General features: G+C 47.0%; 1 protein-coding gene across 2 annotated transcripts in view; it reads left to right on the top strand.

The window, feature by feature from the left end:
• The window catches only part of SLC39A5 (solute carrier family 39 member 5), a 39840-nt gene extending 16921 nt beyond the window's left edge, over nucleotides 1-22919 (top strand). For both annotated transcript variants that reach the window (XM_081849697.1, XM_081849696.1), the window contains exons 2-11: nucleotides 1353-1766; nucleotides 3239-3458; nucleotides 5743-5917; nucleotides 7460-7629; nucleotides 10103-10261; nucleotides 11942-12023; nucleotides 13880-14137; nucleotides 16905-16985; nucleotides 19830-20020; nucleotides 22108-22919. In XM_081849697.1, the coding sequence (XP_081705823.1) occupies nucleotides 1363-1766; nucleotides 3239-3458; nucleotides 5743-5917; nucleotides 7460-7629; nucleotides 10103-10261; nucleotides 11942-12023; nucleotides 13880-14137; nucleotides 16905-16985; nucleotides 19830-20020; nucleotides 22108-22260 (1893 nt within the window). In that variant the 5' untranslated portion in view covers nucleotides 1353-1362 and the 3' untranslated portion in view covers nucleotides 22261-22919. The remainder of the gene's footprint in view (nucleotides 1-1352; nucleotides 1767-3238; nucleotides 3459-5742; nucleotides 5918-7459; nucleotides 7630-10102; nucleotides 10262-11941; nucleotides 12024-13879; nucleotides 14138-16904; nucleotides 16986-19829; nucleotides 20021-22107) is intronic.
• The last annotated feature ends 1316 nt before the right edge of the window (nucleotides 22920-24235 follow it).

The raw sequence follows: 24235 nt of genomic DNA, 5'->3' as shown, positions 1-24235 counted from the left end.
AGATATCCTGGCAGACAGGATTTCTGCTGTAGACTGCCTCCTTCGGTGATGTATGTAGGATACGGGGGTGGTCTTGGGCTACAGGATGGGCAATTTGAGAAAGTATAAGGGCTTGCGCACCATTGTTCAGGGTTCTCCTCCCTCCTGTGTGTGGGGAGTGGGTACCCTATGGCAACAGTACTTTTCTATTGCAATAAAGATAAGGCTACCGAGCAGCCTTGCTTCTCAGTATTCTCTGGTTAGCCTCTGTTATTTTCTCCTACCGATAAGTAACCCACTTAAGGCCTCTATAGGGGCTCTTGGATACCCCATAAGGGGAAAGGAACAGCTTTTTCTTATAACATCTCCTTGGCTCAGGGGGTCACATAACTCCATACCTGCCAACATTTCTCCAATGAAAATAGGGACGTCCTATACCCTTAGGGATGCAGGTGGCGCTATGGGTTAAACCACAGAGCCTAGGACTTGCCGATCAGAAGGTCGGAGGTTCGAATCCCCACGACGGGGTGAGCTCCCATTGCTCGGTCCCTGCTCCTGCCAACCTAGCAGTTCAAAAGCACGTCAAAGTGCAAGTAGATAAATAGGTACCACTCTGGCGGGAAGGTAAACGGCGTTTCTGTGCGCTGCTCTGGTTCTCCAGAAATGGCTTAGTCATGCTGGCCACATGACCCGGAAGTTGTACACCGGCTCCCTCGGCCAATAAAGCAAGATGAGCGCTGCAACCCCAGAGTCGGCCACAACTGGACCTAATGGTCAGGGGTCCCTTTACCCTTTACTTTTACTATGTTGTTGTTGTTGTCTAGTCGTGTCCAACTCTTCGTGACCCCCTGGACCAGAGCACGCCAGGCACTCCTGTCTTCCACTGCCTCCCGCAGCTTGGTCAAACTCATGCTGGAAGCTTCGAGAACACTGTCCAACCATCTTGCCCTCTGTCGTCCCCTTCTCCTTATGCCCTCCATCTTTCCCAACATCAGGGTCTTTTCCAGGGAGTCTTCTCTTTTCATGAGGTGGCCAAAGTCTTGGAGCCTCAGCTTCAGGATCTGTCCTTCCAGTGAGCACTCAGGGTTGATTTCCTTCAGAATGGATAGGTTTGATCTTCTTGCAGTCCATGGGACTCTCAAGAGTCTCCTCCAGCACCATGATTCAAAAGCATCAATTCTTCGGTGATCAGCCTTTACTATACCCTTCTGCAAATCTGGGACTGTCCCTGGGAAATAAAGACACTTGGAGAGGGCCTGGGCCTGCACCTCTTTGGTGACAAGAGGCCTGGTTGTCTCGCTCAGAACTGCAGCACTGTGAGGGAACGTCTCCCCCGTGCTCCCTGGCTCAGCGCAGTGTCCTTTGCATTGCAGCTCCCTGTTGATGGACCAGAGAACCCTGAGGCTCCGTCTGGCCAGAGCATGGGTGGTCGTGCTCTGCCTGCAGGGCATCTGTAGCTTGGTGCTGGCCGATCCTCCCGACTTGCTGTTGGATGAAGCTGCGTGGGCCCTGCCTGAAGATGCCGCCCAAGAGCAGGGCTACTACCTGCAGCAGCTCTTTGGGCAATATGGTGAGAATGGCACCTTGTCCTTCGAAGGCCTCACTCGCCTGCTGCTGAGCCTGGGACTCGGAAAAGTGCAGGTGGTGGAGATTGAACATGAGGAGCTAGGCCACGGCCATGTGTCCCACCTGGACATTCTGGAAGTCCAAGACAACAAGCACTTGCATTCGCACTCGGCGCTGGAGCACCTCGGCAAGACCCAAGCAGAAAGCGCCACCCCCACCAGGTAATCTGCTTTGACCTTGGTTATGTACTGAAGTTCTCACCCTGGGCCAGCAGGGGGAGACTGTAGATAGTTCAGGTCCACATATGCAAATAAGGGATCGAAAGAGACGTTCAGTGATTGGATAAAACAAAACAAATTCCTTCCAGTAGCACCTTAAAGACCAACTAAGTCAGTTCTTGGTATGAGCTTTCGTGTGCATGCACACTTCTTCAGATACACTGAAACAGAAGTTTCCAGACCCTTCTATATAGTGAGAAGGTGGGGAGGGGTATTACTCAGAAGGGTGGTGGGAATGGGTGATTGGCAGATAGCTGTGATGAGCCTGTTGACGACTCTTAACGACTGCAATAGGTCTTACAGGAAAAAGCAAGGGGTGAAAGAGTCGTCAACAGGCTCATCACAGCTATCTGCCAATCACCCATTCCCACCACCCTTCTGAGTAATACCCCTCCCCACCTTCTCACTATATAGAAGGGTCTGGAAACTTCTGTTTCAGTGTATCTGAAGAAGTGTGCATGCACACGAAAGCTCATACCAAGAACTGACTTAGTTGGTCTTTAAGGTGCTACTGGAAGGAATTTGTTTTGTTTTGACTATGGCAGACCAACACGGCTACCTATCTGTAAGTGATTGGATAGTTACAGAAAGTTGTTACAGTTGCGTTGTACTGGAGCTCTATATATGGTAAGCAGGCTGGCTGAACCCTTCAGTTCAGTTTGGAGCTGTTTGGAGAATCGCTGTGTCGTCTGATATGTTCACCCACAACTTAACAACCTTGGAAATATTTTCTTTGGCTTTCTGGCGGGGAACCTGTGTTCCTCCTGAGGTCACTAGACTAGGACTCCCAAGCACCACAGGTTCCCCACGCCCACTTTGCGGAAAAGCTTATATCTTAATTACTGAGCATAGCACTCTCTGTTAAGTACAGTTGCCCGGCACAAGTCAGTGGTACGTGCTTCCGTTGCCACTGCAGAGGAGATTCAAGGTAAGATCTTTCTGGGCAGTAAACATCTTGCAATACTTGTCTTGCTTATCTCATTTGCTTGCAACAAAGCTAAAATCTTGCCGGAAGATCTGATCCCGTTGTTTTTCACTTGGCAACGGCAGCGTGAGTGCTGTTCAGACAGATTTCACAGGCTTGTTTTGCCAGGATGCTGTGATCTTGCTGGCTGGCTTAGCTATTGCAAAATATTAATTCGGCTCAATTGGCCATGCTTAATGAAATCTCAAAATATTTTAGTGTTGTCGGTAAAAATAGTCAGAATTGCCCATTAAATCTGAAGGAGGTAGATAATGTTCGAAAGAGGAAAGGTGGTAGAGATTAGACTTTAAAACTGGTTGTTAACAAGGCATCCTTCCTAAATTGCAGCACTTTGAAGTCAGTGGAATTCCGTTGGTCTAATTGAATCGCAGTTGTAACCTAAAGCATAAATGTTATTCTTCTCTGATGATGATTTTTGCATTTTCTGCAGGCCTGGAATCCCTCAGTTGGGCCCTGCTACCCAAACACCTGTTCATCCTGCACTCCGTGATGTCAGACCTGTCACCAAGCCTACATTTTGGCAAACCCCAGAGCAGCCTGGGGGTGCCAAAGACGACCTTTCCAAACCTTCCCAGGGCCACTCTGGCCTAAATCTTCTAGAGAGAGTTATTGCTTTGGATCACTCTGTCTACAATCACCTGCATGAAGATGTAAGTGTGAGGTGACCTGGTGTTTCATTGCCCAGAATTCCCTTACTGCAGGGAGCACACTGGATATACAGTGGTACCTCAGGTTACAAACACCTCAGGTTACAAACACTTCGGGTTACAGACTCCGCTAACCTGGAAGTAGTACCTCGGGTTAAGAACTTTACCTCAGGGTAAGAATGGAAATTGCGCACTGGTTGCAGCAGGAGGCCCCATTAGCTAAAGTGGTCCCTCAGGTTAAGAACGGTTTTGGGTTAAGAACAGACCTCCGGTGTTAAGTTGTGGGTGAACATATCAGACGACACAGCGATTCTTCAAACAGCTCTTGTTTATTCACAGGCCAGGACAGAACTGAACTGAAGGGTTCAGTCAGCCTGCTTATATAGAGCTCCAGTACAATGTAACTGTAACAATTTTCTAAAACTATCCAATCACTGAACGTCACTTTCGATCCCTTATTTGCATAACTATCTACAGTATCCCCCTGCTGGCCCAGGGTGAGAACTTCAGTACATAACATCCAGAATGAATTAAGTTCGTAACCAGAGGTACCACTATATTGGAGGACAGGAAGAAGAGTGGTTGATTTCTGTGCCAATAAGGAGGTGCCCAGAAACCCTGCCCTCTTTAATCCTAAAGTTGTAGGAAATAGTCGTGGCCTGTGGTCCTGAATGACTTCACAAAATAGCTCCATTACTATTAACTCTCATCCCTAAGTTTAGTGGAAGGTGGGGAGAGGACTAGTTCATTGACAGCATTCTGACATTCTTGTACAGTGGTACCTCAGGTTAAGGAGGTTGGTTCTTAACCTGAAACTGTTCTTAACCTGAAGCACCACTTTAGCTAATGGGGCCTCCCGCTGCCACCGTGCCGCCAGAGCACGATTTCTGTTCTCATCCTGAAGCAAAGTTCTTAACCTGAAGCACTATTTCTAGGTTAGCGGAGTCTGTAACCTGAAGTGTATGTAACCTGAAGCGTATGTAACCCGAGGTACCACTGTATACCCAGCTCAGGTTTAGTGTGCCATTGCCATTCCTTGCTCAAACCAGCCTCCTTCAGCCTTGTGATGATGGCAGTAGATATGAGTAACACGGTGGGAAGAGCATCTGCTGAAGCAATCACGTGACCATGCAGTCATCTTGGGCATTTTATTTATTCGTTTTCCTTAAGCTGCTTATATCCCACTCTTAATCCAGAGATCCCAGGGCAGGTAACGACATGCAATAATGTTCTGCGGAACAGAGTGTAAAACAATGCATAAGACTGTGTTTGTTCTCAGGTGAGCAAATTCACTCCAGGACCAAACACTTTGGACGAGGAGTCATGTTTTAAGCTGGTCTCTAAAAGACCCTCAGGTAGCACCCTGTCCCACCTGAGGGACGATGAGGAACAAAGGCCATAGCTGTCAACCGTCCCTTATTTGGAGGGACAGTCCCTTATCCTAGCACTGTGTCCCGCTCCTGTCCCTTATTGATGATGTCCCTTAAATTTCCCAGGTTTCAAAGGAAGCAGCTCCTCTCCCTCCCTCCCAGGGAGGAGGGAGGCTCCAACTGTGTTGCTTGGCTGCATTGCTCATCCAATAAGGAGTCTAAGAACGACTGGGGGGTGGAGCTTGCATGCCTTGTGCCGATCAAATCGGCCGTGTTGCCTGGGGACTTGCCTTTGCTCAGCGCTTCCCAGCGGAGAGGTGATGGTGGTTTTCCTTGCTGCATCCCCTTTGCCGGGTTGCTGTGCTGTGGGTTTGGTATAAATCAGCAGCAAGGATGGCAGAAGGGAGAGATTAAACGTGAACCTAGATCTGTACTAGGCCATTATAGAAATAATTATATATTTGTAATTATAAATGTCTGAATGTGATACCGTACCTCTGCGTTTTTAGGCATGTTGTGCGATATTTGTTCTTGTTTTGCATATTTGTTCTTGTTTTGCATGTTCTTGTTTTGCATTTCTTGTTTTGCATTTGTTCTTGTATTTGTTCTTGTTTTGCATTTTTAACCCAGATCTCCTAGAGAACAATGAGCCTTGCTGTTGTCTATTGCCCCCTTCCCCCAATTCTTCATGCTGTCACTTTTCAACTCATTCCCCTTCCAAAACTGGTGACATCCCCACCCCAGCTGAGATTTCTGAGTTCCGCTTGATCTAGTGCTGCAAATGAAAACTTTAATCAAATTAATGACCGAGAACCATGCTGGCAGTCAATTAAACGTTGGTTGGGGGTCCAGTACTCCTGTCCCATACAATTAATCATTCTTGCAATAAAGTCGTTTTTCTCCTTCTTTGTCTTCAGTGTCTCAACGTATCACAGCTGCTAGTCAATTTTGGGCTGAACTCGGTCTCCAAAATCACGCCAGAGCAGTTCACACTGCTGTGTCCTGCTTTGCTCTACCAGATTGACAGCCGTGTTTGCATCCAGCACTACGATGAGGTAGCTTTCGGCATGGCAGGAAGTTCTCTCTGGAGTGGTAAGGAACACAAGCTGTCTTCCTCGTACCCTGACCCAGGAGGGGCCTTGACTCCCAGCTCCAGCCTTACCCTTCTGCATCAGCCCCAGTACTGGTTTTGCGCCCTTAATTTTCATTCATTATTCCCCTGCTGACTACAGTCCTTCGAGCCTCACCCCTACCTGCCCTTCAGTTACCACCTCTCCCATTTTGTCTCCCATTGTCATTGGCTTTCCAAGGAGTTCTCGGTTTGCAAACTCACATCTTGGGTCTGATCCAACATATATATAAATAAAAAGGTAAAGGGACCCCTGACCATTAGATCCAGTCATGACCAACTCTGCGGTTGCGGTGCTCATCTCGCTTTATTGGCCGAGGGAGCCTGCGTACAGCTTCCGGGTCATGTGGCCAGCATGACTAAGCCGCTTCTGGCGAACCAGAGCAGCGCATGGAAACGCCGTTTACCTTCCCGCCGGAGCGGTACCTATTTATCTACTTGCACTTTGACGTGCTTTCTAACTGCTAGGTTGGCAGGAGCAGGGACCGAGCAACGGGAGCTCACCCCGTTGCGGGGATTTGAACTGCCGACCTTCTGATCGGCAAGTCCTAGGCTCTGTGGTTTAACCCACAGCACCACCTTTGGAATATATATATATTCCAAAATACCCCTCCCCACAAAATGTGTGTACTATGCTGTCCCCTCAAGAACAGCTCAGAATCTTCATCAAGGGCTCTTCGGGATAACCTGTTACTGAGCGTTCATCCCGATAGGTTTGCAAAGATGACATGTCAAAGCAAGTGCGATCCTGCACTTCCCAGTTGATTTCCCCATTACTTTTGTTATCGTAAAACAACAACAACTCGGACCTTCTGCGGAAGCAGGTTTCATGTGCAAGACCTTCCAATCCACTGTCATTGTGTGACCTCAATTTAGCAGTATGTGATTGAATCCTACCTGATAATAGCAAGAATCTGGAAGCGACGTCAGACTAACTGTGTACACAGTGGATACTGAGTCCAATTTCAAGTGTATTGGCTCTCAGGATGCTTCAAGTTAATGTTCGAGCTCCAGTTTGGGGGAGCCTCTTATTCAGTGTTTCTTAAACACTAGACAATTAGATTCTCAGCTTCAAAGTAACTAGATTTTCTGCATTTCCTATCCCCCACGCCCATTCCTGCAACCTGGAAGTAATCACCATGGCACCAAGATGTTTTTGGACTATCAGTCATCCCTGAATATTGGTCATGCTGGCTGGGGGCTGATGGGAGCTCTTGTCCATCAACATGTTAAAGAGACTAGGCTGGCTACCCTTCTATATACCGAATTTCTACGCTCCTGACATTGCCAATAGTGTTCAGAGAACTGGGGCCCTTAGTTGTTTTAGGCGGCAGATAATTAGTTGTCAGGTTCCAGGAGAAGTGGCATGAAAGTCCTTTGGAACATGTGGAGAGGTGGGGCAAATGAGGACATGACTTCGGCCCCCACTGTATGATCCAGCAGGTTGTTGGTTTCAGTTCTCTTGTTCCTAGTCCAATCTTGCTCATCCTCTTTGTTCTCCACAGGTCTGGGCTGGGGATGTTTGGCTATCACCCTGACTAGCTTACCATCTGCCCTGGCCATAGTTCTCGTTCCTCTCTTCAACCGCGAGCTCTTCCATTTCCTTCTCGCTTTCCTGGTGGCCTTGGCTGTGGGGACGTTGTGTGGGGACGCACTGCTGCATCTCTGGCCACACGTATGTACCAACTGTTATGTATTCAGTGGTCTGTGTTTGCCTGAGCTTGAATCTGGATTAAGGATTCTGAGCTCCTGTGTTCTGATTCGATACATGGTGTCCAATCACAGAATATTTCAGGATTTGGGCCACTGCCATTGGCCCTTGAACTCTGTGTCGTGATTCGCAGCTTGGGAGTTTAGACAGCCAATCATGTTGCGAGTGGGAGCGGCCCAGGCTTTCAGATATGTATATAAGCAGTTGCTTTGCCCATTTCCTGGTTATGTAGTTCAATAAAGGTTCTTGCTGTTATCACTGTGTCTTACCTTGTGGGAACCTGTGTACACTTCACCAACCCTCTCCCCCAAATCTTTGTGGTATGATTTCTCTTTGGGGTCTCCTGTGGAGGAAGATGAGGTGGGAGAGATGTACCCCAACCTTCTCCATATCATGATGAAACCTGGGGTGCTCGGACAATGCTAAAGGGGAGCATCTTGCGTTTCTGTTTCCCAATGCCAGTGAACTTACACCTGGAAACCAATATCCCCACTGTGGAAGGACTTGTGGATCCAGAATTGGCCTCCACAGTCACTTTCGGACTGGAAGACAATCTTACTCGGCTACGAGTGATTGCCAAAGAAGAAGTCTGTCATTCCCTTACACGAATACGCTGCCAGTTTAGTCAAAGCATCCCAATACAACTGTCATGCCCTGTAATATTCCTCGGGCATCTAGGAGGCCACTGTGAGAACAGGAAGCTGGATTAGATGGGCCTTTGGTTTGATCCAGCAAGGCTCTTCTTGCCTTCTTATTTCCAGCACTCCCTTGTTCTTCATCTCATGCATTTCCCTGTCAGCCCAAACCCAGGAGACGAGGACAGATTGGATGTCTGCAAACCGAATTTGTTAGTGGTTGGAGGGAGTGGTCCTTTCTCGGAAGGCCTTGAGGGTTTTCATACATTGCCTTTCAAACACTCTTGCACCATTTATGTGAGCATATGGCCACTCTTACCATAAAAGAGAGGGATTTGTCAAGGCAGCTGAAAGCCCTTCTGACCAGGGTAGGTTTTTTTATAGTTGCTTTTAAGGTGCAGCTGAAGTAAGAACTGCTTTAGGCCCGATGAGCAGAGCAAAAGAATACCTTCTAACCTTTCTTAATGATTTATGCACAGCGGAGAATCCAATTTTTCCAGTGGGAAAGAAATACACTTTGTGGTCTGTAGAGTGTGATTGCTTATCTAGCTAATACGAAGCAGGGATGGGCAGTCTTTTTGGTTCCGAAGGTGGGTCACACTCACATGCACCCTCCTCCATCTCTTACAGAAAGAGAGACGCCACACAGAACAGAAATCCCATCACCCGTCCCATCTGTTTGGCAACTAGAAGAGCTCAGGAGCTTTGCAAACAGAAGCCGCTTTTCTGAGATGTAAAGAGGTTGTCCCTGTGAACAAATAATGTGGTTGCTATTCTAGCCACACAGCCTAGCTAATTCTCTTAGACCTTGAACAGGTTCTTATACTGAGTTGTGAACTCCACACATTGGAGCAGGCCGTTAGCCCTGATCCCTCTGAATACCAGTTTTTGGGAGTCAGACATGGGGAGTGTGCTGTTGCACTCAGGTCCTGATCCATAGACATCTGGTAGAGAGAAAAGGATGCTACACAAGGCAAATCTTTGATGTGATTCGCTGGATCTCTTAACCTTTTCTTTTAAAAAATAATAATAATCGTATTTTTCCATGTCTAAGACAATGTTCTTTGCTTAAAACTTTTGATCCCAAAGTGGGGGACATCTCCCACAAAAAGCTTAACAACTTTTGGTGATCCGATCTCCCTACAAAAATATCAACACGCTTTGTTTTGAGGGGGCAGAGACCAAGGGGGAAGCTCAGTTGGTCTGTCGCTTGCCTGCCTGCTCTCTCACTTGCTTGGGGCGGTCTGGAAAGAGGAGCTGAGGTGAGGAGCCCACCGCCCATGGACAACGCGGGCCCCCACCTCAAAGCACAGCAGCAGGAGATAACACGGTGATTCTGGTTTGTTTCCAGGACGATGGAATCTGCCTCTTCTTCCTTAACTTCCTTAAAGAGTTTTCCAGCAGTACAGTGGGTTAAATACGTTTCAGGTTACATACGCTGCAGGTTACAGACTTCGCTAACCCAAAATTGTACCTCAGGTTAAGAACTTTGCTTCAGGAAGAGAACAGAAATTATGCTCCGGTGGCGCAGCGGCAGCAGGGGGCCCCATTAGCTAAAGTGGTGCTTCAGGTTAAGAACAGTTTCAGGTTAAGTACGGACCTCTGGAACGAATTAAGTACTTAACCCGAGGTAGCACTGTACAAAACTGGACATCTTTTTGACCGAGAGACTGCTAGAGTGATTTCTTCATTCTTGGTTCAAAAAATAAAATAAGGGTCACCTTATACATGGAAAAATACAGTACTTGACTGTTTATTTTCTGAATTCTCCCTTTCTCAATTAATGAATTGTTTTCATTCAGGCACAGGCCAGGCCCCATGGACTTCTGTCACCAAAACAAGAACCAATGACCTTGGCGGAAGATGCAGTCCTGAAGGGCCTCTGCGTTCTGGGAGGTATTTACCTACTGTTCCTCATTGAGAATCTCATGGGAACGCTCAAGAGGATTCAAGTCAAAAAGGTAAAGAGATGGAGTGGCCTGCCAGTGGCCTGGGCAACCTGATGGGCTGGCCAGGAGATTTCAAGAAAGTGATCCTGTCCCTGCCAGTCGACTTAGTTCTCCCCATCATCTTCCTTAATGTCCCAGGCAAAAAATCCTATTTCCATGTGGGTCTGTGAAAGGATCCCTTTATGCTGTTATAAGAAAAAATGACCCCTTTCCCTTACGAGGTATCCAGGAGCCTGTATAGAGTCTTTAAGTGGGTTCCCTATTGCTAGGAGAAAATAACAGAGGCCAACCGGAGAATATTGAGAAGCAAATTGGCTAGTAACCCGGCCACAAGGTCCTCACTCACCCCACGCAGGAGGGGAGGAGGAACCCAGAACAATCGTGCGCACGCCCTTATATAAACTTTTGAAATTGCCCAGCCTGTAGTCCAAGGTAAAGGTAAAGGTACCCCTGACTTTAAGGTCCAGTCGCAGACTCCTCTGGGGTTGCACGCTCATCTCGCTCTATAGGCCGAGGAAGCTGGCATTTGTCCACAGACAGCTTCCGGGTCATGTGGCCAGCATGACTAAGCCGCTTCTGGCAAACCAGAGCAGCGCACAGAAACACCGTTTACCTTCCCGCCAGAGCGGTACCTATTTACCTACTTGCACTTTGACATGCTTTCAAACTGCTAGGTTGGCAGGAGCTGGGACCAAGCAACAGGAGCTCACCCCGTTGCAGGGATTCGAACCCCCGACCTTCTGATTGACAAGTCCTAGGATCTGTGGTTTAACCCACAGCGCCACCCACGTCCCCCTATAGCCCAAGACCACCCCCCATCCTACATACATCACAGAAGGAGGCAGTCTACAGCAGAAATCCTGTCTGCTAGGATATCTGTTAATGGTCACTGATTGCTTTACCTGGGCAGCCTGGCTATTCTTTTGTGATGGTTAATACTTTAGTTCCTGAATCCAGGTCACAGGCTCACCCTATTCATAAACAAATATGCCCTTAATATAGGATTTGTAAGCGAAAAGACAATGGGAAGGCTTTCCCCATTTGCCTCCCTTACTGCAGAGAAATATTTGAGGTCAATTTGGGAGAGTCAAAATGGCTTCAGGATTGCTCTCCTGTACAATTTTAGACACGTGGTTTATATAGTTATGTATGTGTTTGCCTTGTACTTTTATGAACATTTATTTTATATTTGGGGCCTTAGAATAATTATAACAATGCCATGCAGCCTAAGCTATGTCCAACCAGTCAGAAGTTTCTCCCATGACCAAACCAAAAAAAGAGGAGGAAGAAACAGCTAATACTGTGTGTTTTATGTGTGTGGTTTACGGTATGGTCCGTGTTTTGGACTGAACCACCCATGCTGAGCCTGTGAGCCTCACTTCTGCTCTTTGGATGAGTAGCAACCAACCCATAATTAACAAGGTCACCATTTGGCTTGTTGGTGCCATGTGTGCTAAATCTCTGTGGCAGTGGTTGTTTTAAAACAACAACCACACACGTTTACTGGAGAAACCTTCTGCTCCAGATAATGTCATGTTTTGTGCCCACCACCAGAGGGAGACACCACTGCTATACTGTACCACCCAACACCTTCTAGGGGGAGACAAAGTATTGCAGCATCATTAGGCTGGGCTTCTCATGACAACCTCAGCTTAGTGCTGCTTAGTCATCAGTTTTGCTTTCTTTCTGTAAAAGGGCGCCACCGGAAAGCCGCTTGAACCATCTCCCGCTGAGGTGGGTGACAACAGCACTGCTGGTTTGAGGACATCTCATGGTGAGTCTGCTTTAGGTTTTTATTAGCATCATGGTTTTCTTCTGTGCTCTTAACTGTGAAAAGTTTTGTTGTCCCCCTACAAGAGGATTCATGTGTCATGGCTGCAGTCCATGCACACTTTGTGGAATTAAAACACAGCTAGGCATTAGGTTGGAAGGAACTTGTTTTCTCTAATGCTTTTCCTTCAACCAAGATCTGCCCATCTATTGGGCAGGTGGGGCAGTTGTCCCAGTGACCACTGTCCAACCTCACTGCTGTTACTGTTTCCCCCAGCAATATACTATACTTTAGCCCTTAACCCAGCCCAGGCGGTATAGGGAACATGTTGTTTAAATGACCTCGGCCCAGTATACCTGAAGGAGCGTCTCCACCCCCATTGTTCAGCCTGGACACTGAGGTCCAGCTCCAAGGGCCTTCTGGCGGTTCCCTCACTGCGAGAAGTGAGGTTACAGGGAACCAGACAGAGGGCCTTCTCGGTAACGGCACCCGCCCTGTGGAATGCCGTCCCATCAGATGTCAAGGAAATAAACAACTATCTGACTTTTAGAAGACATCTGAAGGCAGCCCTGGGGGAGTTTTAAATGTTTGATTTTTATCATGCTTTTAATATTCTGTTGGGAGCTGCCCAGATGGGCAGGAAAGAAAGAAAGAAAGAAAGAAAGAAAGAAAGAAAGAAAGGAAGGAAGGAAGGAAGGAAGGAAGGAAGGAAGGAAGGAAGGTAGGTTGGTTGATTATTCACTGTAGGCCTTTAAAATTCCTGTAAGCTTCATATATTAAAAAACTCAATGTACAGATGAGTTTTTCCCAAGATGCTCTCTTAGCTAATCTGCTGCTTCATAGACTCATTTCAAGGACAATATGGAACGCCTTTGCAACCCGTCTTTGGAACGGGTGGGAAAAGACATCTAGCTAAACACACAGCAGAGCAGGTGATGGCAGAAAACATGTTTTCACAAGTCCATCCGGAAGGACCAGAAATTATTTTGGAATGCATCCTACAGTTGCATGGGGGAGGGGGCTGTAGCTGTTGGGGAAACAGCACCTGCTTCATATGGGGCCTTGTGGGTCTGCCGTGGGTCAAGCTGAGCAGAAGTAGCTCATGAAACCGAGGTCCGCTGTGCAATCAAGCTGTCTCTGTGTTTAGCCCATGAAATATACTTGGAGTTGAGTGTGGATTTCATGCTCTTTATTCAGCTCATAGTAGTGATGAATGGAAGTTCCCCCAAATGACTGCTTTATATACATTATTTACACAGTGGGCCCCACGTGATTGGCTAATTCTGGGATTCTCCTGTAGGCCAATCAGGTTGCGGATTCACTTCCACCTGGAGCTGGATTGGGTGGTTCCTGCTGACCAATCAGACTGCTGCATTCTGGATCCTATTGTTCTAGGACCAATCAGACTGCTGCATTCTGAATCCTATTGTTCTAGGACCAATCAGACTGCTGCATTCTGAATCCTATTGTTCTAGGACCAATTAGACTGCTGCATTTTGGATCCTATTGTTCTAGGACCAATTAGACTGCTGCATTTTGGATCCTATTGTTCTAGGACCAATTAGACTGCTGCATTCTGAATCCTATTGTTCTAGGACCAATCAGACTGCTGCATTCTGGATCCTATTGTTCTAGGACCAATCAGACTGCTGCATTCTGGATCCTATTGTTCTAGGACCAATTAGACTGCTGCATTTTGGATCCTATTCAACTCAGTACACAACAGCCCATTATCTGTGAGTTCCAAGAGTGCATCCACAGTACTGCTTTCTTAGTCACAAATGCCAGCAATCTGTGCCAGGGTGAGGTTGGGGTTGGGCAAGGGGATCTGACATTTCCCTGCTTGGTTTGGGTGTCAGGTGCTGAATCCCAGAGCCTGACGGTGGCAGAAGGAGGAGCTGACAGCCTCTACAGGGAAGTCCAGGACTGCTCTGTCCAAATTCGCAGCTCAGAAGAGTGTGGAGGAAGCTCAGAGTGGCAGGAAGAGCTCCATCAGCACCATGCTCACGGACATTCCCACAGTCCAGCTGGAGCCCTCAAGGCTGGGATAGCCGACATTGCTTGGATGGTGATTCTAGGGGATGGGATACACAACTTCACAGATGGACTGGCCATCGGTGAGTGGTTTTGAGCCGTGGCTAGGTTTCTGCTTGTGCCAGAAGCAAATAATAATAATAATTAATAATAATAATAATGGCAGGGCACAATCCTACAAAAGTTAGGCTGGAACCAGAAAATTATTTTTAAGAGGTTGAGAGAAATTACTTCCATTTATTTATTTGAGTTTATAAACCACTTAATAAAGAAATCCCTAAGCAGCATACAGGGATGCGGGTGGCGATGTGGGTTAAACCACAGAGCCTAGGACTTGCCGATCAGAAGGTCAGCGGTTCGAATCCCCGCGACCAGCTCCCGTTGTTCTGTCCCAACTCCTGCCAACCTAGCAGTTCGAAAGCACGTCAAAGTGCAAGTAGATAAATAGGTACCACTCCGACGGGAAGGTAAACGGCGTTTCCGTGCGCTGCTCTGGTTCGCCAGAAGCGGCTTAGTCATGCTGGCCACATGACCCGGAAGCTGTACGCCGGCTCCCTCGGCCAGGAAAGCGAGATGAGTGCCGCAACCCCAGAGTCGGCCTCGAGTGGACCTAATGGTCAGGGGTCCCTTTACCCTTTACCTTTAAGCAGTATGCAAAGAACAATTTAAAATAATCATCAATGTGCGAATAGAAACAACAAAATTGGTTTTCCTTATTTTCATTTACATGTCTAAATATGCTTGCTGCACCAAAGGAAGCTTTTAAAAGGATCTGAAATGGCACAATGAAAGTAGCAAGCTTCACATGTAATGGACTGTAGTCTTCCCCGTCTGTAGTGTCAAGTTACAGATAGGTAGCCGTGTTGGTCTGCCATAGTCAAAACAAAACAAATTCCTTCCAGTAGCACCTTAAAGACCAACTAAGTCAGTTCTTGGTATGAGCTTTCGTGTGCATGCACACTTCTTCAGATACACAGAAGAAGTGTGTATCTGAAGAAGTGTGCATGCACACGAAAGCTCATACCAAGAACTGACTTAGTTGGTCTTTAAGGTGCTACTGGAAGGAATTTGTTTTGTTTTGTAGTGTCAAGTGTTGCCCTTGTACTACTCAGCAGGGAGGAGGGCGTAAAACTATAATGAGCTGGCTCTGTCCATCATTGGCTGTGTCTCCAACTACTATTGGCCTCTCAGCACCCCTCTCCCCACCCCCAGTGGGTACTAGCTACCACCACTGGTTCTCTCCAGCCTTCAGTTCCAGAAAGGCTTGTGTTAGACCTCTGTCACAGAATCACGGAAGCTTCCCACTTAAATTCCAGATGATTGAACGTAATCGCCCAACCTTCTTTCTTCTTCCTTGGCGATCACTCAAAGCCAAGAAAGACTGTCTTCCATGAACACGGTTTTAACAGTGAGTCCGTAAGTGACTGTGGAGGCCAATTCTGGATCCACACATCCTTCCACATAGGTTTCCGGGCGGGAGTTGATCACAGTGAGGGTTTGCGAAGCATGACTTCCTCTTAGTGCATTTCATTCTGAGTTTGAGCCTCTTCAAAGCCCATGACACCTTTGGTAAAGACTGTTCTCCAATTGGAGTGCTCACAGACCAGTGTTTCCCAGTTGTCAGTGTTTATACTACATTTTTAAAGATTTGCCTTGAGAGGGTCTTTAAACCTCTTTTGTTGACCACCAACATTACGCTTTCCATTTTTAAGTTCGGAATAGAGTAGTTGCTTTGGAAGACGATAATCAGGCATCCAAACAACATGACCAGTCCAACGGTTGATGTTGAAGAATCATTGCTTCAACACTGGTGATCTTTGCTTCTTCCAGTACACTAGTATAAAATAAGCAGCACATAAGTGGCACACAAAACACTACCAAACCATTCTATGTTTTAATTCTTATATTAATAATCCAAAAATAGTGGCCAAAAGGAAGATTCAATCTTTAAAGTTCCTCTAGCCAGGCTCCTGTAGATATCAACAAAGGTAAGTTTGATCAAACGAGGTGTCGGCGATATTACACTCAAGGGTTAGATATCAACGAAGATAAGTTTGATCAAATGAAGTGTCGGTGATGTTACGCACAAGAGTTAGACAGGGTGCCCCCGTTTGTCACCTGTTTCGCCCATGAAGAGTCTCAGGCTTCTTCAGTAAATTCTCTCTCGCAGTTTTGATATATTTATAGACATTCACTGGTGGCATAAACCAAAACTTATTAGTGTTTGAGCAAAATTTCTAAATAATATCTGAACAGACAAGTACAAAAGTCTATACTTACAGTCCATATGTTACATCTCTTCTTAGCTTAAGCTACAATATTTAATTTCTTTCTTCATGAAATTCTCCCTCAAAATGTTGGTGTATTTACATACATTCACTGGTGATATAAACCAAAACCTGATTAACCTTTAAACATTCATTATATAATTTCTGAGAATATAAATACAAAAATCAATACTTACACTTCATATGTTAAGTTCTTTCTTTAAGGATCTTCCTTTTGGACACTATTTGAATGAGTTTTCTGTTTGTGGCTTCTGTAGTAGATTTTGTACATTGCTCTCTAAATTTTTGGATTATTAATATAGGAATTAGAACATAGAATGGTTTGGTAGTGTTTTGTGTGCCACTTATGTGCTGCTTACTTCATACTGGTCTATGGCAGCATAGTTTCATTTCTACAGTATCTGTATCTTCCAGTACACTGGCATTAGTTCGCCTGTCTTCCTACTTGAGTGAAGACAAACCAGTTCAGATGACTTGAGCCAATCCACCTGGAAAGAGGGGAGAGGAAACGTCTCTTTTAGGTTCACTAACCTTTGTAACCCACTGAGTTCTTTTCTCCTAGGAGCTGCTTTCTCTGATGGAATCTCCAGCGGTTTAAGCACTACGGTGGCAGTATTTTGCCACGAACTGCCCCATGAACTTGGTGAGGAAGATCCCCAGCTTTATTCTTCAGGCTTTCCTGACCTGCTTTGTTTTACTATTTACTATTTTAAAGATTTGGGGCTCAGTTTGTGTGTGCGCGCATTTTTAAATTTCACACACCTTGGGTGCAAATCTCCACTCTCATGTCATGGTTGTAGGCTTCCTAAGAGGGATGCGCTTGGCCATTGGTGGATTTGATGTAAACTCAGATCCAACAAACCTTTTCCTATGGTCCTGCACTTCTGATGACGGAAGATGATGCCGATGATATCAATTCATCCTAACATATCCTCCTGTCAGGTGTCCAAGGAAGACCCCACCCCTTTACTTGGATCTGCTCTGGTGTTGTGGTTGCTCCTGCCCTTCTGTTGAACCCATGCCATTCTGGGTTTGTGGGTCCCACCCATGTGAACTTACCTGATGCTGTGGTTACAGGCAGGGCCGGATTTAGCTTTGATGAGGCCCTAAGCTACTGAAGGTAATGGGGCCCTTTATATGTCCAGCTGTCCTTTTGTCACAGTGGGTGGCGCTGTGGGTTAAACCACAGAGCCTAGGGCTTGCCGATCAGAAGGTCGGCGGTTCGAATCTCCGCGACGGGGTGAGCTCCCATTGCTCAGTCCCAGCTCCTGCCAACCTAGCAGTTTGGAAGCACCTCAAAGTGCAAGTAGATAAATAGGTACCGCTCCAGTGGGAAGGTAAACGGCGTTTCCATGCGCTGCTCTGGTTCGCCAGAAGCGGCTTAGTCATGCTGGCCGCATGACCCGGAAGCTGTACGCCGGCTCCCTCGGCCAGTAAAGTGAGATGAGCGCCGCAACCCCAGAGTCGGTCACAACTGGATCTAATGGTCAGGGGTCCCTTTACGTTTAAGCTATTGAAGGTAATGGGGCCCTTCATATGTCTAGCTGTCCTTTGCAAACAACAAATTGTCACTGTTTTTTTGTGTTGATATATGCTGTATGGTAATTTATGGACCTAACAGGTATCTAAAGCCATTTGCACATAACCAAATATGTATTTTATCGAAGTAATTGTTGAAAAGTCCATGCAGAATGCAAAGTCTATGCAGAATGTAGGCACCCTATATATAGAAATGAGCAAACCAGTGATATTGTAGGGAGCAGGCTAGCAGGCGGGGGCCATTACAGTGGTGCCTCGCAAGACGAAAAGAATCCTTTCCACGAGTCTCTTCGTCTAGTGGTTTTTTCGTCTTGCGAAGCAAGCCCATTGACGGCTTAGTGGATTAGCGCTATTAGTGGTTTAGCGGCTTTTAGCGGCTTATTGGCTTATCGGATAAGCGGATAAGCGGCTTAGCGGCTTAGAAAAAGGGGGGAAAGGGGGGGAAACCCGCAGGAACTCGCAAGACATTTTCGTCTTGCGAAGCAAGCCCATAGGAAATTCGTTTTGCGAAGCACCTCCAAAACAGAAAACTCTTTCGTCTAGCGAGTTTTCCGTCTTGCGAGGCATTCGTCTTGCGGGGCACCACTGTACTTACACCATAGGAGCCTACACAACATAAAACACTGTTGCTGCTTGTAGGTTTTATTTTCTTTGTTTTTTATCTTATATTTTGGTAATGCACATCCAGGTTTTTTTTTCCTTTAATTTTTTTGGGGCCCCCAAAGAGAGCGGGGAGCTAAGCTATAGCTTGTTTGATTTATATGTAAATCTGTCACTGGTTACAGGTGATGTGGCACACTTCACAAGAGATTAGGCTGCTTCTGCCTTATTAGGTAAAGGCACCACCAGTATGGTCCACATGTGTAGAAACAGCAAGTACTGCCAGGGACTGGGCTGAGGAGAAATGGTGGAGAACGCCTCTCCTCCTCCTGAACCTCCCCAAGAACAGGAGGGCAGTATAGATTTAGAAGAGTGGTTTGCAGAAGGTCATAGTTCAGAGGCTGCAGAGGGGAGAAGCTGGGAAATATTGGGAGAGGGAGCAGCAGGAAGAAAAATCACCAGGGGAGAGACAGCTGACAGACTCAGTGTCTTTAAAAAGCAATCCTGATCCCCGTTCTCCCAGGACCAGGCGGGCATTGAGAGTAGTAGAACAGAGAGCTCAGAGGCAGAAAGCTCAGATCAGCAGGGGTAGAATAGACAAGATGGAGGGGGTGGGACTTTACTCGGAGCAAAGCCATTATCTCAGAGAGACTGCATTCCTTCGCCTCTCTCTGTGAATATTGAATAAAGTACTTGGTAAGAACTCTCCTTGCTCATCTGCTTCTTGGCTGCCACCGTGGGAAGGATCAGATTCCCTGAAGCCTGACAAGTACTGTCGCCAGGAGCAGCAAATACTGCCATGACAGGACCATGTCTAGAGCAGGGGTTTGCCAGTTGTGATCTGCACACCAGCAAGTGGTCGGCAAGTTTCGTTCAGGTGGTTTGTGGCATGTCTCTGGATTTGTGGTTGAAGATGGGAAACAGCAGATCCAATTGTCTATCTTGTGAACAACCCTGAGACCCGCAGATATAGGGCAGTGTGCAAATTTAATTTGGTAGTGGTGGTGATGTTGATTTCCAATTGTTTGTTTGTTTGTTTGGTTGGTTGGTTGGTTGGTTGGTTGGTTAGTTAGTTATTTTTTTCATTGCAATATGGTGAAATGCAACAGACAACAAATGAAAGAGGCAATTAAAATACAACTAAAAACCAAACAGCATATGTATGGCACATTACAATTACCCAAAGAGGCAGAAAAAAATTCAATTTGCAAGTGGTCCATGGGGGGAGAGGGGAGATTTGGGGATCACTGGTTTTAGAGGGTTGAATACGTTGTTTGGCTTTGAGTTGGTTATGGTGCCTCTGTAACGATGTGTCCGTTGCACTCTTAACTCCTCCTTTCTTTGGCAGGGGATTGTGCTGTCCTGCTGCAGGCTGGCATGCCAGTCCGACGGGTGTTCCTCTTCAACCTGCTGTCTGCTTTCCTGGCTTACTTGGGCACAGTAGTAGGGACGCTCATTAGTCGGAGCACCATGCAAGTCACGCCCTGGATTTTTGCCATCACGGCTGGTATTTTCCTGTACGTGGCACTGGTGGACATGGTAAGGACAGCCGCCTCTTTGCAAACTTCCACTGTAAGCATGGCATTAATCTTTTGGGGGCCCAGGGTTTAGTTATTCCCTCCCTGGGCCTCAGGACACGGGTGGCGCTGTGGGTTAAACCACAGAGCCTAGGGCTTGCCGATCAGAAGGTCGGCGGTTCAAATCCACGCAACGGGGTGAGCGCCCACTGCTCGGTCCCAGCTCCTGCCAACCTAGCAGTTTGAAAGCCCTAAGTACAAGTAGATAAATGGGTACCACTCCGGCAGGAAGGTAAATGGCATTTCCATGCACTACTCTGGTTCGCCATAAGTGGCTTAGTCATGCTGGCTACATGACCCAGAAGCTGTCTGCGGACAAAACGCTGGCTCCCTCGGCCTATAGAGCGAGATGAGCGCCGCAACCCCAGAGTCATCCGCAACTGGACCTAACCGTCAGGGGTCCCTCTTTGTTGTTCTACCGCCCTCAGCAGCTCGGGTGTGTGTGTGTGTATGTGTGTGCGACCGAGGAGAGGGCCTTCTCCGTGGCAGCCTCTAATTTGTGGATACCCCTCTCTTGCAATTTTATTATACAGCTTTTGTGGAGTGATGATGACACACCTCTTTATCCTGGCTTTTAGCACTGAAGATATCTTTGTTAAGCACCCACCTTATTTTTTGGTTGTAAATGGGTTTAAACTGTTTTAAATATTATTATGATGTTATCGCAGAAAAGATCACAATATATAAAATCAAAATCAAAACAATCACCCACTAAGACCCTCCCCCCCCCAAAAGAGCCGCATTTTAAAAGGGTGTAGGATGTTGATCAGGTCAGCCAAAGGCCTAAAGGTGTTTAACGAAGACGCCAGGCAAGACTTCCTTGGGATGGCTAGTACGAGTGTGACGATGATCTTGTTCCTCAGGTTTTTGTAGAGAGTACAAGACAGGAGGACGTGTGCCGCTGTTTTGGTGCTACCATCTCCACAGGGGCAAAGACATTTCTCAGGCGGGATCTTTTGGAATCGACCCTCAAGTACTGCAGATAGCAAAACATACAGTCTTGCAAGTGTAAAAGCACGCCTGTATTTTGGGATAAGAAGTTTGTGCAGATATGGGGCCAGAGAATCAAAATGGAGAGGTGGAAAATGAACATTGGTGGAGATTTCAAGGCATGCATGGGTGCTAATGATAACAGCTTATACACCCACTGCAACCAGTTTCTGGACTCTGACATCCATTTAGATACAGGCACTGCCCGCCTTTCTAAAGATCTTTGATGCAACTACCCAGGACTTTGCTTAGCCCAGGCCGCCAAGTGAAGGGACCTGCTGATATTAAACGGCAATATAGAGGGGGATCACCCTGGGGAATACACCCACTTCAACCAGTTTCTGGACTTATACACATCTGTCCAGAGAAGCCAGATACTCCTTTTCACACACAGCCACTTCTAGCCCAATCTTAGACACACTTTCTACTGCGAAGAAATTGCCAAGTGTGTCAGAGTCCAGAAACTGGTTGCAGTGGGTGTATAAGCTGTTATCAGTGGGTGTATAAGCTGTTTGAAAGCACCTCAAAGTGCAAGTAGATAAATAGGTACCACTCTGAGAGGAAGGTAAACGGTGTTTCTATGCACTGCTCTGGTTCGCCAGAAGTGGCTTAGTCATGCTGGCCACATGACCCGGAAGCTGTACGCCGGCTCCCTCGGCCAATAAAGCGAGATGAGCGCCGCAACCCCAGAGTCGGCCACGACTGGACCTAATGGTCAGGGGTCCCTTTACCTTTACCCCTGACACAATACCTATCGATGAACATTTTTGGCAACGTAGCTCTGATACCATTCGCATTCCAATCTGACTGAAGAAACAAACGGCTTAAAAGCACCACCACCATGGGTGAAAATGACCCAAGGGCTCCTTTCTCCCGATTGGCTCAAGGACCCGAGAAGCAGAAAGGTTGCAATGCGATTAAGAGTTGACCTCACAGTAGGCATCGCTGTTATTGTCTCTTCAGGGAGAACAGCCTTTCTAGCTTAACTGCAAGCTGCCGTAACAGCAGCTGCCAAGGACATAATGGCCTTTTGTTTTGTTTTTCTCGCCCTCTCTCTAGCTGCCTGAAATGCTGCAGAGGAGCTCTAGCAGGGGCAAGAAGGGCTCCCTTGCCCACTTCCTTCTCCAGAACCTGGGCTTCCTCACTGGTGGAGTCCTCATGGTCTGCATCGCTCTCTTTGAAGGGCAGATCAGTTTCCATTTGGACGGGTAGCACTCTTCAGCAGGAAACTCCAGAACGCAAGATGGATCGAAGGCGATGCCCCCTCCGACTTCAAGCACGATTGCACCTTTCCTCTTAACTCTTTAAGAGGCGCTACAGATTTGCTCCATCTTCCTGTCCGCAGGAGCTGGAGAAAGAACTCAGTAGGAGAGAACAGAAGGAACAGCTTATTTTCCCCATGTTTTTGTGTCGCAACAAAACAGGGTGCCAAACTAAAGGCGACAGTGCCTTTACCTAGCCTTTATGGCTTGCATGAAAGGAAGAAAGTTGTGCTTAGTTGTTGCAATCAACATGTTGAAAACTCCTTGTGCTTTCTAAAGAGCACTAGTTTGCTTGAGAGAGACTGAACCTATTGCCACCTCGGAATGGAATGTGAGAGAGAATTATTCAAAGGACTACAACTTACCTAGAGAGCCGCTGATATGCAATGGGGGCCTTTCATGTTTTGGAGCTGAGTTTCCCCAGCAAGCTATTTCCTGTAATCCAAGGATAGAGAACCAGCAGCTGTTGCTGGACTACAACTCCCATCATTCCTGTCAGCCTTCCTGGTTGGGTCCAATGGCAGTTGGTCCAATCCCTGATGTAAGCTATCAGTGTCCTGAGCATTCATTAATATTTAAGTTGGCATTAAAAAAGGCAACTGCCTGCAAGGGCAATTGCTTGAAGTGCAAACGAGCCAAGTTGTTGTATCCTTTGCACAACTCCTCAAGTACCCCCTATCTAGAAGGAAGCCTAAAAACTCCTCTAAATAACAAAACACCTTCATTAGTTGTCCTCTACAGAATTACAGAATGGGACGCGGGTGGCGCTGTGGGTTAAACCAGAGCCTAGGACTTGCTGATCAGAAGGTCAGCAGTTTGAATCCCTGCGACGGGGTGAGCTCCCGTTGCTCGGTCCCTGCTCCTGCCAACATAGCAATTCGAAAGCACATGAAAGTGCAAGTAGATAAATAGGGACCGTTCCAACGGGAAGGTAAACAGTGTTTCCGTGTGCTGCTCTGGTTCGCCAAAAGCGGCTTAGTCATGCTGGCCACATGACCCGGAAGCTGTACGCCGGCTCCCTCGGCCAATAAAGCGAGATGAGCGCCGCAACCCCAGAGTCGGCCACGACTGGACCTAATGGTCAGGGGTCCCTTTACAGAATTACAGGACTGGTAGGGAATCTCAGCACTGTGCCTCCTATCTCAGCAGCCACTGAGAATCAAGGCCATATATGCCGCCAACAGTGGCCTGGGCACTGGTCTCTAATTTCCATTCAACAGCAAACAGGTTCCCGGTTCCCCACACACAACCTTGCACACCTGAACTGTTCCCCACCCCCACCCCGGTATCTGCACTGGACAACTTAGGTGAGCACGGAGAAAGAGAGCCTTCAAAGTCCACCTGTTGCTTTTCACACTGGGAGTGTAGGAAAGAAAAGGACGCTCACAATGCATTAAGATGGAGTTGCACAATAAGGGCTACTTGCCCTGGGAAAAGAGGGAAAGTGGTCTCTCCCGTTTCCATGGAGGGTAAGTAGCTGAAATGGAGGATGGCCTTAAAGGCAGCTCAGAAAAGAGGAAAACGTTGGTGGGTTAGTTTCACACTTTGTTCATCCAAGTTTGATATTTGTACATGACTTAAGCAGAATATCCAATACAGTGGTACCTTGGGTTAAGTACTTAATTCGTTCTGGAGGTCTGTTCTTAACCTGAAACTGATCTTAACCTGAAGCACCAGTTTAGCAAATGGGGCCTCCTGCTGCTGCTGTGCCGCCAGAGCACGATTTCTGTTCTCATCCTGAAGCAAAGTTCTTAAACCAAGGTACTATTTCTGGGTTAGCGGAGTCTGTAACCTGAAGTGTATGTAACCCGCGGTACCACTACAGATGGCCCAAGAGATTGAAAACGAAACATTGACTCCCAACTATTATTAACGGTTCTCGTTTTGTTAGATTTACAACCTGCCCTTCACCAGGTTGAATTAAA

This window comes from Podarcis erhardii (assembly GCF_964252035.2).
Source record: "Podarcis erhardii genome assembly, chromosome: 2".
NCBI classification, from domain to species: Eukaryota; Metazoa; Chordata; class Lepidosauria; order Squamata; family Lacertidae; genus Podarcis; species Podarcis erhardii.
The sequence above is the reverse complement of the archived record's forward strand: the minus strand, read 5'-3'. Positions and strand labels throughout refer to the sequence as shown.